We start from the raw sequence: 16377 nt of genomic DNA, 5'->3' as shown, positions 1-16377 counted from the left end.
CAGTGCCTCAACAGACATCACCATTTGAATCATAGCCCCATTAGTGCTATCCTGAGAACTGCCAATCTGTTTAGTCTTATGTTGGATGATTATAATATTTAATATTGATTTATTATTTAAATAAATCATTGGTTAATGCCTAATCTTCTTTATACCCGAATAACCACACAGAGAGACTAGTATCTATTTAATTAGTGTAGAGCACAATGCTATGCAATAATCACTCCATGCTAAACCTCTAAGCTAGCATAGTTTCCTCCCATTCAGATTTCCCTTATTATACTTGCTTTTTACTCATATTCTAGTTCTGGCTCATTTCTTCTGGTGTTTCCTGGTCCTCTCCACGGGCATCCCTTCTCTCCTCCCTCTCTTTCTCCTCCCCTTACTGGACCAGGAAGGATGTCCCACCCTATTATCTGTATTGCTCAACATTGGCTAGTTGGCTTCTATTGGCAGTACGGAGAAAAAATGGCGACATGTTATACAAACCCGAGACAGGAGATACTTAGAATAAACATCACAATCCAGTGTCTGGATTGAAACCAGATAGTGGGGTAGAGAAATCAGCGTTTGAACAAATAAGGGTAGACTGTACACAGTCCACAAGAACGTTATGCCAGTAGTGTCACGCCACTCGGATATTGCAGAAAATATATTCATTGAAAAGGCGACAAGTATATTTCCAAAGCCTTCAAATAAGCAAGTAGTTCCCATTAAAGCTGGTGTTGTTACTTATATACATGTAGTAACTTTGCTTACTTAGTGAGAGGGGCAGTTTAAGAGAGTCAAGAATGTTGTTGTGGAGAAACCTTATCCCTATCCCATATGTTTTCGAGGAAGAAAAAGACAAAATAAGTGAATGTACTGTGGAACTCTTTAATTTTTTTTATAAATAGGTTGATATGTCACAATGGATGCAGGCCATGTGAGCATAGCGATTTGGAAGAAGCAATATTACCTCTCTCTCAGAACAATTAGAAAATATGTAGGAGTCCCCACTTTGAGTACACTTTCTGAATGTGATAAAAATTCACATTTAATTGGTCTTCCAACTTCACTGGGAATGCATCCACAAACTCACAGTGCAGAAAAGCCTTATGAGTACTGGGAATATGGAAATTCTCTGCTTGTCCTGGTTCACTCTGCAAATGTAGTGTGACACACAGTATAGGAAAATTCTCTCATGCAACCAACCAGTGTGGTAAAGCTCTGTGTTCTCCCAGTTCTCTTCAATAATGTGACAAGCCTCACATAGAAAAAGGATGCTATACATGTGAGCCATGTAATAAAGGCTCTTACCATCACAGGTGCCTTTGAAGATTAAAAAAAAAATCCATAATCAAGGGGAACACCGTGAATGTAAACAAAATGATAAAACCTTAAGGCCTGATTCATCTTTCCAATTAGACTAAATTGTAAAAATTCATAGAGATAAAAAGATTCATCAGTGCAGTGACTGTGGTAAAGCTTTCACATGTGCCAATTATCTTTGCAGGCATGAAAGAGGTCAGACTGGAGAGAAACCCTATGAATATATTCAAGGTGATAAAGCCTCTGCATATCATCCTCAAAGCCATGAAAGAATTCACACTGGAGAGAAACCCTGTAAACCCTGTGAAGGTACTCAATATGGTGAAGCCTTTGCGTGTCATGGTCATCTTCAAATACATAAAAGGGCGAATACTGAAGAGAAACTCTGTGAATATAACCCCCGTGGTAACGACTTTGCATGTCCCAGCCATCTCCTAGTACATAAAAACACACATGTTGTAGAGAAACTCTGTGAATGTAATCAATGTGGTAAAGCTTTTGCAGATCATGGTCACCTTAAAAGACATAAAAGAACGCATACTAGAGAGAAATTGTATGAATGTAGCCAATGTGGTAAAGCCTTTGTGTGTCACAGCACTCTCCAAATACATAGAAGAACACATACTGGAGAGAAGCCCTATGAATGCAATCAATGTGGCAAAGCTTTTGCAGATCATGGTTATCTTAGAAGACATAAAAGAACGCACACTGAAGAGAAACCGTATGAATGTAGTCAGTGTGGTAAAGCCTTTGCGTGTCATAGTAGTCTCCGAATACATAAAAGAACACACACTGGAGAGAAGCCTTATGAGTGTAATCAATGTGGTAAAGCCTTTGCAAATCATGGTCACCTTAGAAGACATAAAAGGACGCATACTGGAGAGAAACCGTATGAATGTAGTCAATGTGGTAAAGCCTTTTCACAGCGCATTTCTCTAAAACTACATAAAAGAACACACACTGGAGAGAAACCCTATGAATGTAACCAGTGTGGTAAAGCCTTTGCACGTCACAGCAGCCTCCAAAGACACGAAAGAACACACACTGGAAAGAAACCCTACAAATGTAATCAATGCGATAAAGCCTTTTCAGAACACAGTCATCTCAGAATACACGAAAGAACACATACTGGAGAGAAACCTTACAAATGTAATCAATGTGATAAAGCCTTTGCACGTCACAGTCACCTTCAGAATCATGGAAGAATTCATACTGGAGAGAAACCTTACAAGTGTAATCAGTGTGGTAAAGCATTTTCACAACATGGTAATCTCAGAATACATAAAAGAACGCATGCCGGAAAGGATCTTTATGAATATAATCAGTGCGGTAAAGCCTTTTCATATGACAGTCATCTTCAAAGTCATGGAAGAATTCATACTGGAGAGAAACCCTAAAATGTCATCAGTGTGACAAAGCTTTTTCAAAAGTCAGTTATCTATGAATATAAGATCACATACTGGAGAGAAACCCGTATGAATAAGCAATGTGATAAAGTCTTAGCATGTAGCAGTAGTGTTAGAAATCATGAGAAAGGTCATACTGCCGAGAAAAATCTATAAATGTAGTTGGTGTGGCCAAGTTTTGCACTTCATGGTGTCTTCATATAAGAGTAAAACCTTTGGTGTGTAATCAATATGTAAAAGCCTTTGCATATCACAGTAGTCTGAGAACCCGTACTTAAGGGAATCTGTAGCGAAGGTTTTGGTTATGTTAAGTAAACATCTTTTTGTTTTGATCCAAAGCGTGGGATGTGAAACTGCCTTGTAAGAGGGCACGTGCTGTTTGTCAGCTGTCCTGTTCCCAGAACAGACTCGTTAGAGGGGGCATGATCTTTGACAGCTGGAGACTGCCTCGAGCAGGGGGTGTGGCTTTTGCCAGCTGGGAAACACCCTTGTGTGGACTCTAGGAGGGTATAAATAGGAGCCCCAAAACAGAGCAAGGTGGCTTTGCTTTACTTCAAGATGCTCCTAGAGAGAAATACGTTGAAGGAAACTTTGAATAGGATGCAGCTGGTCCCTGCAGTTGCTCCTGCTGCTGCTGCTGGTCCCTGCAGTTGCTCCTGCTGCTGCTGCTGGTCCCTGCAGTTGCTCCTGCTGCTGCTGCTGGTCCCTGCAGTTGCTCCTGCTGCTGCTGCTGGTCCCTGCAGTTGTTCCTGCTGCTGCTGCTGCTGTTGCTGGTCCCTGCAGTTGCTCCTGCTGCTGCTGCTGGTCCCTGCAGTTGCTCCTGCTGCTGCTGCTGGTCCCTGCAGTTGCTCCTGCTGCTGCTGCTGGTCCCTGCAGTTGCTCCTGCTGCTGCTGCTGGTCCCTGCAGTTGCTCCTGCTGCTGCTGCTGGTCCCTGCAGTTGCTCCTGCTGCTGCTGCTGGTCCCTGCAGTTGCTCCTGCTGCTGCTGCTGGTTCCTGCAGTTGCTCCTGCTGCTGCTGGTCCCTGCAGTTGCTCCTGCTGCTGCTGCTGGTTCCTGCTGCTGTATTTGCCGTTGTTTTGCTGAACTGATGGAATCCTGATGACAAAGAATGTCATCACCATGAGGACCTGAGGCCCAAAGGGTCTACATCCCCTGTCCCTACCAACCTTCTTTCTCTCCTACCTAGGGTCAGTGGACTGGAAGAGAGGTAGAGGCATTAAGGAACCCTAAATAAAGTAGATTTTGAAAAATCAAACCCTACAGGAATCTGTGAGTAGAAGGGAAATGGTAAGATCTTTGGCCAACACACTCACATTTAGTCACACAAGAATATTCTGCGGGGGAAAAAAGATCTGATGAGTGTCAACAGTATTCAGCATTACGATATCACTCATTTTGATTCTACTTGGAAACTCATATGGACAGAAGCACTAGGAATTTAAACAATAAGGTAACCCTTTTAGACTTCCCTATTTCCTTCAATTACAGGAAATAAGTCATTCAGATGTGGATGTGTGTGCCTTTTCTGTTGCTGTGATAAAACACAATGCCTAAGGCAACTTATGAGAGAGTTTAATTTGGTTTATGGGTCCAGAGGAATAAGGAATCACTGTGAAAGTGGCAGCACAAGTGTCACACATGGCAGCTAAAGCAGGAAGCTCGGAGCTCACACCCTCAGCCTGGACCATGAAGCAGAGGGTGGGACCTAGAAATGGGGTGTGGATGGAAACTCTCAAGCCAACCCCAAGTGACGTATTTCCTGTAGCAGGGCAGTGTTTCCTGAATTGTCCCAAATGATATTACCGACTGAGAAGAGTTACTTTTTCTGACCTCTAGCCTACATGCTTGCTCTCTGTTAAATCAACCAATTCCTGATGAAGAAAAATATCAGTAATTAGTCAAGGCTACATTTGAACTCTTGATTCTTATACACATAATGTGGCAGCCTCCTGAGTACAAGTCTAATTGTAGAAGACGTACGCCCAATGTATCCTGTTTTGTCAACACATTTTAACAATATTAATGCTAAGATGCTTAATAGAAGAGCATATAAAAGAAACATTAAATACCTCATATGTTTATCCAAAGCAGCATTTTTATCTCTCTTGTAGAGATGCAATGGAGTGGATTAATCAACAATCATCAGCATTTCTCACAACATAGAATATGTAAATATTATTTGATCATCCACGCTTCTTGTTCCCTGTAGGTACCATTTCGCACTTTTTTTTTTTTTTTTTTTTTTTTTTTTTTTTTGGTTTTTTGAGACAGGGTCTCTCTGGGTTAGGCGTGGCTGTCCTGGACTCACTTTGTAGACCAGGCTGGCCTCGAACTCACAGCGATCCGCCTGCCTCTGCCTCCCGAGTGCTGGGATTAAAGGCGTGCGCCACCACGCCCAGCCCCATTTCACACTTCTTGAAGTATCGTCTTCTAAGGAATTATCTAGAGATGCTAGATACTGAAACAGCAATGAGATTTATTTAAAGAGAAACATTTCTCTGTGTGTGTGTGTGTGTGTGTGTGTGTGTGTGTGTGTGTGTGTGTGTGTTTATGGGGTGTTAGGCCATGACACATCAGTGGAGATTGGATGACAATTTTGTGGGGTCTACTATGGCCATTTTTATATGATGATTAAGGTCAGGTTGCCAGCTTTGTATACCACAGACATTTCCTACTTTGCCGTCTCACTTATGGTCAAATAAGATTAGCTGAAACATTACATTGGTAAAATATTGTCTCCTTTTCAGATTGTAAACAGATTGTCACCTAAGGGTGGAGGAATGCAGGACAATTTGGATAATAAATCTTTTTTGCAAATGAAAATGATACTCTGCCATCTCTTTTTTTTTTTTTTTTTGGAATGTGTTAGACTATACTCAGGAGTAAACACTTGTTCGTAACACTTTCTCAAAATCACAAATGAATGCCAGGGATTCATTTCAAACAAAATGCATGTTTCAGTTTGTAAAGTGAAGTTGGTTGCTGCTAAGCCTGATGACCCGAGTTCAATGTCCAAGAGACTCATATTACTCCTACATATTTTTTGTCTCTTATTTCTACACATGGGCTGTGGCATAAGCACACTTGCACACCAGAACACACATAAATACTTTTCAAACCCAAATTAGGACCACACTCAATATGGCACACACAAACACACTTCAAACACTTTGAAATGGATGAAATTAACCCAATTATTGGGAACATATAAAATGACCTACTAGTTTAGATATTATTGTTGAATTTCAGGAATTATTACTGTTCATTGAAACAATGATGGTTTCTTTTTAAATCTTATCCTTCCATTCTCTGATTCAAAGATAGATCATTTAAAAAACATATCTTCAGCTGAGCTTAGAGGTGTATCCCAACTCCTGGGAGTCAGTCGCAGGCCAGTCTCTCTCAGTTTGTGGCTAGTTTGACTCACATAGTGAGTTCTAGGACAACCATGCTTTGTAGAGTTATCCTGTCTCAAAAAGATTCCAAAAAAAAAAAAAAAAGGATATCCTGTTACAACCTCAAGGATGGAGTTCATCACTGTTCAAATTAGTCATGCTGAATCAATATTTTAATATGTTTTCAATTTTCATTCATTGCTTTTTTAAAATCCTTTTCTGTTTTTTAAAGAAATCTTATTTAAAAGAATACTCTCACTGTTTCAAAGTTAACCAAAGTGAGAATGGGCAATGGAGTGTGTTGGGAGGCCCACAAAACTAAGTGTTGCAGTTATATTATGTAAGACCTAGGAAGCCAATTAAGTGATACAATGAGACTGAAGTGTAGTTTAAAGCTGTAAGCACTATGCTGGGCAGAATCTTAAACTGCTACTCATCTACTAGTAAGCTAAAATAAACTAATCCTGTGTCCTCATAATCTACTATATCCCAATCACTTGCCAATCTCATCCTCCTAGGGCAGCTTCTCTCCACCAACTGTCTACCCTCAACTGTCAGCTCTGGCTCCTCCTCTTCTAGAAGCCCTGCCTTCCACTTCCTGTCCTTCCACCCAGCTGATTGGCTAAACAGCACGTTATTGACAACTGCTACATCCACCCAAGGCATTCCTCCACAACTAAGGGGCACTGTGATTGGCTCAGGCCAATGTCCATAGTCTTCCCTGCAGTTCCAGAACACCGGGGCTATAGCACCGGCAAGTGCTAGCTTAGGTATTTACCACCCCATGGTTCTGTTTTTGATAGTTTCCTTTCCAAGGAAGCCTCGGTCATTTTGGGGCCAGACTCCTGTTGTTCATTAACGAGGAATTCTGCAAGTGGGAAAATCAACCTCAGGCACGGATGAGTTCCTTAATTGCTTTGACAATGCCAAGTATTCAGCACTGAAACCATATACACACAATCAACAGAAGTTGACTCAGCAGGTTTTACTCTTACACTTATTCATACTTAAAGAAATTGGAAGGGGGGATTTGGGAAAGGATAGAGAAAGGGCAAGGACGGAAGGAAGTGATATATTTTCATTAAAAGGTATCAAATTTAAAACAAGGTGGCTTGAGATAGCATGGCAGTTCAAAGCAGTGGGTGTTGTTACAGAGAACAGAGGTTCAGTTTCCATAAACCCTCTGGTGGCTAACCATCTTGTGTAACTCCAGTCCCAAGGGATCTTATGACCCTTATGGCCTCTGCAGCTAACTTGCATATACATATGCAGATAAAACACCCAGATACATAAAGATGAAGCTTAAATGGAATTCTCTACAGTGATATGGTCCTGAGACAGATAGCAGTGAAAGCTAGTGAAAATAAACTTCTGGTCCTGCGTGGAAGCAGCTGCTGCTGTCCTCTGAGCCAGCCTGCTCAGGGGCAAAAACAGTACAGTCTAAGATCTGGAACCACAGAGCTGTAAAGATGACTTCTTGATGCTTTATTTGTGTTGTGACATTGATACATCTTTTAAATCTATCTTTTTAGATCACACATTATAATCAAGAAGACAGATTTTTCTCTGTAAATCTCCATCTACCCGAGTGAATGGAATTGCAGTCAATTGTTCAAAGTATAACCTGGGGCCTGAACCTAAAAAAGACTTGATAACAGCATATGTAGAATGCAAAATCTGTTCTAGACTGGCTCCTCTTTAGGCATTAGCCAGAGCTGACTGTACACTACTATTAAAGAGATTTTCCTTTATTAGCCTCTTAAGTGTGTGGAGTGATTTATCCCTGGAAAGGGATATTCGTTCTGGAAGAGCTTAACCTCCAGCATTTTAGAAACATATTTCTGAGACCAGCTCTCCTTGCTGTTCTCTTAATGAAGCTAACTAAATTCTCAAGTTAGACAGCTATACCATCACTAAGTTTTAAAATAACTCATCTGAGTCATATAGTCAGCTGGCCGTTGTAGTAACAGGAAAAGGAATTGCGTATGGAGCATGGCTTCTGTCTTCAGACCAGAATAAGAGGACTAGTTTATTGTATCTATCACGGGGAGAAATAAGTTAGGCAAACAGCTGCTTGGGTCATCCGTTATGGCAGGGTGATTTTGTAGTTTGCCAGCGCGTATTTATTCATGTCAGGTGAATGAGGATAGACCAGATTGGTGGGTGGACAATTTGGGAAGGTTAGCTTGATGAAATAAATATGTTCCAACTAGGGAACTGCCTGTGTGGTAGATATTTCCAATCCACTCCCACAGGTAAGTCAACTCAGAGGGTTGAGTCACAGGCCAGTGGCTGTACCTGTGTGTGTCAGGTTACAAATCTCAGCAGCTGACATTGCACACAGGGGCAAGGCCAAATAGGGTCTTATTAATGCAATTCCTCCTTCCAGGGAAGGACCTGCTCTTTTTCAATGTCACTATTGCTATGGTTTTTCTTCTTTCTTTTTATTTTTAGTTTTTTCAAGACAGGGTTTCTCTGTGCTTGGTGTAACCTTGGCTGTTCTGGACTCGCTTTGTAGAGCAAGCTGGCCTCGAACTCACAGAAATCCACCTGCCTCTGCCTTCTGGAGTGCTGGGAATAAAGGTATGCCCCACTATGCCTGGCTGGTTTTTTTTGTTTTGTTTTGTTTTATCTTTTTAAAAAGTCAATTATTGATTTCACTTCTTCAATATGATTTTCATTAAATGTATCCTGCTCCAATCTCTTCTCTCTTTTTTTTTTTTTTTTTTTTTTTTTTTTTTTGGTTTTTTGAGACAAGGTCTCTCTGTGTTAGCCTTGGCTGTCCTGGAGTTTGTAGACCAGGCTGGCCTCAAACTCACAGCGATCCGCCCGTCTCTGCCTCCCGAGTGCTGGGATCACAGGCGTGCTCCACCATGCCCAGCTTCCAATCTCTTCTTTGTTTTTATTCGCCAATGTTTCCAGGTCACTAAGAATTTCTTTTCATCTCCCTCCTTTTCTTCTCTCAGTTTCTCCTGATGAAGCTCCACAAGGGTTTGAAGTTTCTTCACAAACTTTCTCAAGTTACATCATTTATAGTACATTGCTCTGAATTAGCACTCTCCTTCCTGGATTCTCCAGTACAATGGGAATACTGGGGGGGGGGGGGAATGACAGCATCTGTATCCGCAGGGACCTTCTTTGCAGTAAGAACCCCAGATGTTCGTGTGGTTAGGTTAGGTCTCCAGGTGTGTGCCGTCAGTCTTCTAGTCTCTTGTATCCATTTGGTCCTAACAAAGCCAAAACTCCAGTTCTTAAATTACTAGCAATTCTAGTAGGGACATCATTAGCAATTTAACACCATAATTTGCCGTTATTTTTTCTAGCTCTTGGTTTTGCCTTCTAAGATTTTCTTGGTTTTAAACAACAGATATTCTACCTCCATCTGCATCACTGGAAGGAAATCTACAGGGCACGTAAATATGTCCCCCACCCCCCCGTAATCCAAATAACGACCGATTTTGCATTGGTCGTTAAAGAATTTCTCTCCACATATTTCAAGTGCTGTTGATTATTTCTGTTTAGAGCAATGTCTCCTGTGTCTGAGGCTGGCCTTATGTTATGTAATTAAGAATTGCTTTGAGCCGGGCGTGGTGGCGCACGCCTTTAATCCCAGCACTTGGGAGGCAGAGGCAGTTGGATCACTGTGAGTTCGAGGCCAGCCTGGTCTACAAAGCGAGTCCAGGACAACCAAGACTACACAGAGAAACTCTGTCTCGAAAAATCAAAAAAAAAAAAGAATTGCTTTGAGCGAGCTGAAGAGATGGCTCAGTGGTTAAAAGCACTGTCTGCTCTTCCAGAGGTCCTGAGTTCAATTCCCAGCAACCACACAGTGGCTCACAACCATCTATCATGAGATCTGGTGCCCTCTTTTGGTGTGCAGGTGTACATGCAAGCACAACACTGTATATGTAATAAATAAATCTTAAAAAAAAAAAAAAAAAAAGAATTGCTTTGAGCATCCAGTCCTGCCTCGGCTGCCCAGTTCTGGGAAAGTAGTCCCGCAACTCCTTCCAGGCTGGACTTTAACTGGTGAAAAGGAAAAAATAAATCAGTGAATGAGTGTCCTCCAACGCCTCTGGCTTTTATTGGTGACTTACGAATGAAGAGGGGCCTGTGTGACAACTGAGTTCTATTACCAACTTTGCATGTAAAATCCTTTGTGTACATACCCAAGAGTGGTATAGCTTGTTCTTGAAGTAAATAGATTCCCAATTTCCCACAAACCGCTATGTAGATTCCCATAGAGGCTGTATAAGTTTCCACTCTCGCCGGCAACAAAGGACTGTTCCCTTGCTCCACATCTTTCCTAGCATGAGCTGTCACTGGTATTGACTTAGCCCTTCTACAGATGTCTGATGGAATCTCAAAGTAGTTTTGATTTGCATTTTACTGGTATCTAAGGATGTTGAACATTTCTCAGCCATTTGAAATTTCTATGTTGAGAATTCTGTTTAGATATGTATCCCAATTTTTAAATTGGATTAAAAATATATAGTCTCTTGAATTCTTTGGATATTAGGTCTCTAGCGAATGTGGAATTGGTGAAAATCTTTCTCTGTCCTTAGGCTGCTGTTTTGTCATACTGACAGTGTCCTTTGCCTTACAGATGCTTTTCAGTTTCATGCTGTTTTATTTATTATATGTTGATCTGAGTGCCTGCACTATTGGTGTTCTGTTCAGAAAGTTGTCTCCTGCAGGAGTGAGTTCAAGGCTGTTCCTCCCCCTACTGCCCCCTCACCCCACCCCACCCCCACCCCCACCCCCGGCCATTGGGTTTAGTGTATCCGGCATTGTGTTAATGTCTTTGAAAAACATAGACTTGAGATTGGTGCTGCATCATAAATATGGATCTGTTTGCATCCTTTCGGATGCAGACATCCAATGTAACCAGTACCGTTTGTTGATGACACATTCACCTCTGTAGCACAGTTTGAAATCAGCGATGGCACCGCTTCCAGGAATTCTTTTGTTGTCCAGGATTATTTTACCTATCCTTTTCTTTTCTCCCTGTGAAGCTGAGAACTGTCCTTCCAAGGTCTGTAAAGAATTGCATTGGAATTTTAATGGGGATTGCATTGAATCTGTAGATTACTGTTTGTATGTGGCCATTTTTACTATGTTAATTCTACAGATGAGCATGAGAGATCTTTCAATTTTCTGTTATCTTCAATTTTTTCAAACTCTTGAAATTTTCGTCATACAAGCCCTTTACTTGCTTTGTTAGAGTTATTTCAACATATTTTATATTATTTGAGTCTATTGTGAAGGATGTTGCTTCCCTGTTTTTTGTTCTGTTTTGTTTTGTTTTGTGTCCAAGTGTGTCCAGTCACTTTGCTGAAAGTGTGTTTCAGCTCTAGGAGTTTCCTGGTGGAATATTTAGGGTAACATGTGTATGCCATCATACCATCTGTGAATAATGATAATTTGACTTCTTTCACTCTAATTTATATTCTCTTGATCTTGTTAAACCTTCAGGTACAATATTAAATAGATATGGAAAGAATGGACAACCTTTTCTCACTCCTGATTTAGTAGAATTGGAGATTCCTTCATTTAATTTAATGTTGACTCTAGGCTTGGTGTAAATTGCCTTTATTATGTTGTAAGACCCCCGGCACGGTGGTCTTAACGTAGAGACCCCCACCAAGAACCAGCGAGACCAAGGTTTCAGTTGCAACACGCAAGAGGCTTTATTGTAGAGGGACGGGTACCCGGGCGTCTCAGTCTCCGGAGAGGCTAGCGCCCCGAGCAAGCCTTTCGGGGGCCTTTTATAGGGATTTTAGCGAGATGCGCAGGTACAGAAGCGAGAAACATAGTTACAGGGCTCTGATTGGTAAATTTAAATGAGGCGAGGTTATGGCCTGGTCATTAGATGGGCTCTGGGAACAGGGGAGTTCACCCGTTCTCTGGGCCAGGTGGTCGTCCATAAATATCTTGTTTGACATGAAGCGAGGTTATGGCCCGGTCATCAGATGGGAACAGGGGAGTCTATCCATTCTCTGGGCCAGATGGCCGGCCATAAATATCTTGTTTGACAAGGACAAACTGTTTCTGTTATCTTAGCACGCTTTTATCTTTTTTCTCTGGGCCCCAGGCCTTATCTTATCCCGGGAACCTATTATTCTAGTCTTGCCTTGCAAGATAGCGTTACTGCTGCTATGCTTGCTATGTCGGGTGCACAGGGGAGGGGGTCTTACAATGTTTACATATGTCCCTTGTATCTCTAATCCCTCCAAGAATTTTACCATGGTGTTGTGTTTCATCAGAGCGTTTACCAGGTGTTGTTTTGTCATCTGATGAGGTAATCATGGTTTTTTTTTCCTTACAGTTTAGTCACTAAGTCTTCTGGCACATCGTCTTCAGGACTCTGTTACTGAAGGCACTGGGTACTTAAGAAATAACTCTGGGAACATCTTTGCTGTGTAAACATCTGTCTAACTGGCTAGACTTGCCATCGCCAGTCAATATTTACATTGTTCAAAACATAACCTGAGGCCTGAACCTAAAAGTGCCTTAAAGGTGACAGCATATGTGGAATGCAAAATCTGTTCTAGGCTGTTCTTCTTTGAGGACTATCCAGATCTGAATGCAGCTCATGGTTTTGTTGATCCTTGGTATTCTTCTCCTTTTTTTTCTAATGTATTGATTTCAGCTTGGAGTTTGATTACTTCCTGTTATCTACTTTTCTTGGTTGTGTTTCCTTCTTTTTGTTCTACATATTTCAGGTGTGCTGTTAATTGCTAATCTAAGGTATCCACAATTTCTTTGTGAAGGCACTTATTGCTGTGAACTTTCTTATTAGAACTGCTTCCTTACCAAGAAGAGACTTGATACCCTATGAACACATACAGGGGTAGGTAATCCCCCTCAGGAACAGTCATAGGGGAGGGGAATAAGGGGAAAATGGGAGGGAGGGAAGAATGGGAGGATACAAGGGATGGGATAACCATTGAGATGTAACAAGAATAAATTAATAAAAAATTAAAAAAAAAAAAGAACTGCTTCCTTATGTCCCATAATTTTGGGGTATGTCTTGCCTTCATTTTCATTGGATTCTAGAAAGTCTTTAATTTTCTTTATTTCTTCCCTGACCCAGGGGTCATTGAGTGAAGAGTTGTTCAGTTTCCTTGAGTTTGTATGCTTTTGATTGTTTCTGTTGTTGAAGTCCAGCATTAATCCATGATGGTCTGATGAGATACGAGGAGTTATTTCAATTTTCTTGTATCTATTCAGGCTTGCTTTGTGACCAGTTATATGGCCGATTTTGGAGGTTCCGTGAGGTGCTAAGAAGAAGGTATATTCTTTTAGTTTGGGATAAAATGTCCTGTGGATATCTGTTAGATCCATTTGATTCATAATATCAGTTGGTTCCATTATTTATTTCTTAATTTTTTGTCTCAATGACCTTACCATTGGTGAGAGTGGGGTGTGTAAGTCTATACTATTAATGCGTGCAGCTAAATGTGTCAATTAAGCTTTAGTAATGTTTCTCTTACAAATGTGGGTGCCTTTGCATTTGGGGCATGGATGTTCAGAATGGAGATGTCCTAGCATCACTTTCATTGAGTCCCTTAAGTCGTTAGACCCTGTGTAAGTACCAGCAATTGAGCCCATTTATTTGTAAGAACAGCAAGAGCTCTTCCCTGCTGAGCCGTATCTCCTGCCCTATGTTGCTTGTTTATTGTCAACATTTACATTGCTAATATTTATATCCATCCCTTTGTAACTTTTTAAACATGCATTTTCTTTTAGTAAGATGTTAGTAAAGTAAGATGTACTTTAAAGTGAAGCACTTCAGGTTTCTGTAATATGAATAGAGAACTAGAGGAAATGTAACATTCTTTGTAAGAACTTCAGTAAAGACCTCTGAGTTCACTTGCTGTGCTGGAGTGGGCTTGGGAGGGGTGGCTCCCCTTTTCTGGGGAACGGGAGGAGGAGGAAGATGGAAGAGGGTTAGAAGGTGGGACTGGGAGGAGAGGACACAGGGGACTAAGATCGAGATGTAAAGTGAATATATATTAATCAAAATAGATAGATCAGTAAAACCTGCATGCTTTCTGTCTTTTTTTTTTCTTTGCTTGCTTGATTTTTGCCAGGAAGTTAGGGTATTAATATGCACCTCTGGCTCTGGCTGTCCTGGAACTGATTACATAGTCCATTCTTGCAGCCAATTCAATGAGATTCACCTGCCTCTGCCTTCTGAGTGCAGATTAGGCCTGTCTGATGAAATGCAGAATTGAGAAAACCGCTCATGTAATTATATTACTGTGTGATCCACTTGAGAAATCTTAGGCTTTTGTTATTCGCTTCCTTTCTCAGAAGTTAAAGAAACAAAAAGGTCAGCATCAAACCATCACTGGAAAAACAGGCTAAGTGAATGTGGCCATCTGGAATTTGTAACTGAGCTGAGCTTGTTTTATGACCCAAAATGCTCTAAAGCTCTTCTATCACGGCTGGTGTATTAGTCAGGGTTCTACAGAATAACAAAACTAATAGAATCTATTTCTCTATATAAAGAGGGTTTTGTTTTGTTGGTTTTTTTTTTTTTTTTGAGACAGGGTTTCTCTGTGTAGCCTTGACTGCTCTGGACTCACTTTGTAGACCAGGCTGGCCTCTAACTCACAGAGATCCACCTGCCTCTGCCTCCTAGGTGCTGGGACTAAAGGTGTGCGCCACCACTGCCTGGCTTGTTTTGTTTTTTTTTGGTTTTTTTTGTTTGTTTGTTTTTAGAATTGTTTATAGGTCCAGTTAATTGAACAATGGCATCTATGATGGCAAAGTCCACAGATCCAATATTTGCTCAGTCACAAAGCTGGACATCTCAGGTTATCTTTAGTTTGTGGTGGAATCAGAGAAGTATGCATCCATGTCAACGATGAATGAATTTGCTAGCAGGGTGAGAGCAAGCAGCCAAAAAGAAAAAGGTTTTTCTTCCATGCCATTATATAGGCTTCTAGCAGAAGGTGTGGCCCAGATTAAAGGTGTGGTTTCCAACTCAAAATATCTGGATTAAAGGGGTGTCTTCCCCCATCGGGATGCAGATTAGAGGCATGTCTTCCTGCCCCAAATTCTGGATTACATGTAGATCTTCCCACTTAAAATTAAGAAAAAATCCCTCTCAGGTATATCCCTCCATTTTGAGGGTTTACTTAATTCTAGATGTAACAAAGTTGACAACCAAGAACACCCATTACAACTCTACCATATGTCAACTTGACACAAAATCTTATTTCATGATTAATTTCTAAATGTAAACAATAACCAGACCATAATAATGCCTAAATATGGTATGACTAACTATTCCAAGTACAAGGCAATCACATTACCTATTAGACAAGGTCATAGTTATGCCTAACATGAATTAACTATCTTTGTACTGCTGCAAATACATTATAAAGTCAGAATAAGAAGCAATGTCCTGGGAAGGACACTATTTTAGTATCTCAAATTTAAACAAAATAACCATTCATATTATCTTAATTTATTTACATCACAAGAAAAAGAAATCAAGGAAAGAAAATACAAATATCTGTACAAACACATCTTAACAAAATATGACAAGAACACTCATGTCACTTGTAATCCTCAATCTGCAACTGGTCATGTGACCTTAGCTGGTATTTATAGCCACCTTCCCCTACTACCCATCTGGTGTTGCCTCCACCATTGGCGATAACCTCGGCAGATTCTGGTTTCTTTTCTCAAGGAGCGAATACTTTTATTCTTGACTGGTCTTTGCCCTTTGTCTTTCTGCGTGGATTATGCTGTTACAGGGGCCCATTGCCCTTAATCACAAGACGCTGTAGTGCCACGAGATGCTCTAAGGCACCGGCTGTCAACTTGTGGGTTGCAAACCCTTTGTGGGGTATAAGGACCCTGTCACAAGCGTCAAGTAAGACCATTACAATTGGTAATAGTAGGGCTATAACACTTAATGAAGTGGCAATGACATTAATCTTATGCTCAAGGGCCACCACAACACAAGGAACAGTATTAAAGTGTCCCCACAGCCTGAGAACCACAGCAAAACCATCTCCTGTGACCCAGACATACGCTTTCCTGCTTCCATTGGGCAGAGCAATAGAATTTCCACATGGCAATTGGAAGCCATCACTCTACCTAACGCTGTTATTCCTCTCTTTCTTTTTCTTCCCATAACTTATTTAACCACTTAACAGCTTGATTGCAGCTCAGTAACTCTTCTCCTCCCAGCCCCGCCCTCACATCCCCTTCCACTCATCCCCCATAGGTACAAACCCACCCTG

General features: G+C 41.1%; 1 protein-coding gene across 12 annotated transcripts in view; it reads left to right on the top strand.

Moving 5' to 3' along the window:
- The window catches only part of LOC311585997 (uncharacterized protein), a 139895-nt gene that overhangs the window by 18346 nt on the left and 105172 nt on the right, over positions 1–16377 (top strand). For 5 of the 12 annotated variants that reach the window (XM_084761757.1, XM_084761755.1, XM_084761754.1 and 2 more), the window contains one exon: positions 1496–4970. The exons of the other annotated variants lie outside the window; for them this stretch is intronic. In XM_084761757.1, the coding sequence (XP_084617883.1) occupies positions 1496–2708 (1213 nt within the window). In that variant the 3' untranslated portion in view covers positions 2709–4970. Of the gene's footprint in view, positions 1–1495; positions 4971–16377 lie in introns of those variants that run through there. 12 annotated transcript variants of the gene reach the window in all.

This window comes from Acomys minous (assembly GCF_964271855.1).
Source record: "Acomys minous genome assembly, chromosome: 16".
Lineage (NCBI taxonomy): Eukaryota > Metazoa > Chordata > Mammalia > Rodentia > Muridae > Acomys > Acomys minous.
Note: the sequence above shows the minus strand (reverse complement) of the source record. Positions and strands in the feature narration are given on the sequence as shown.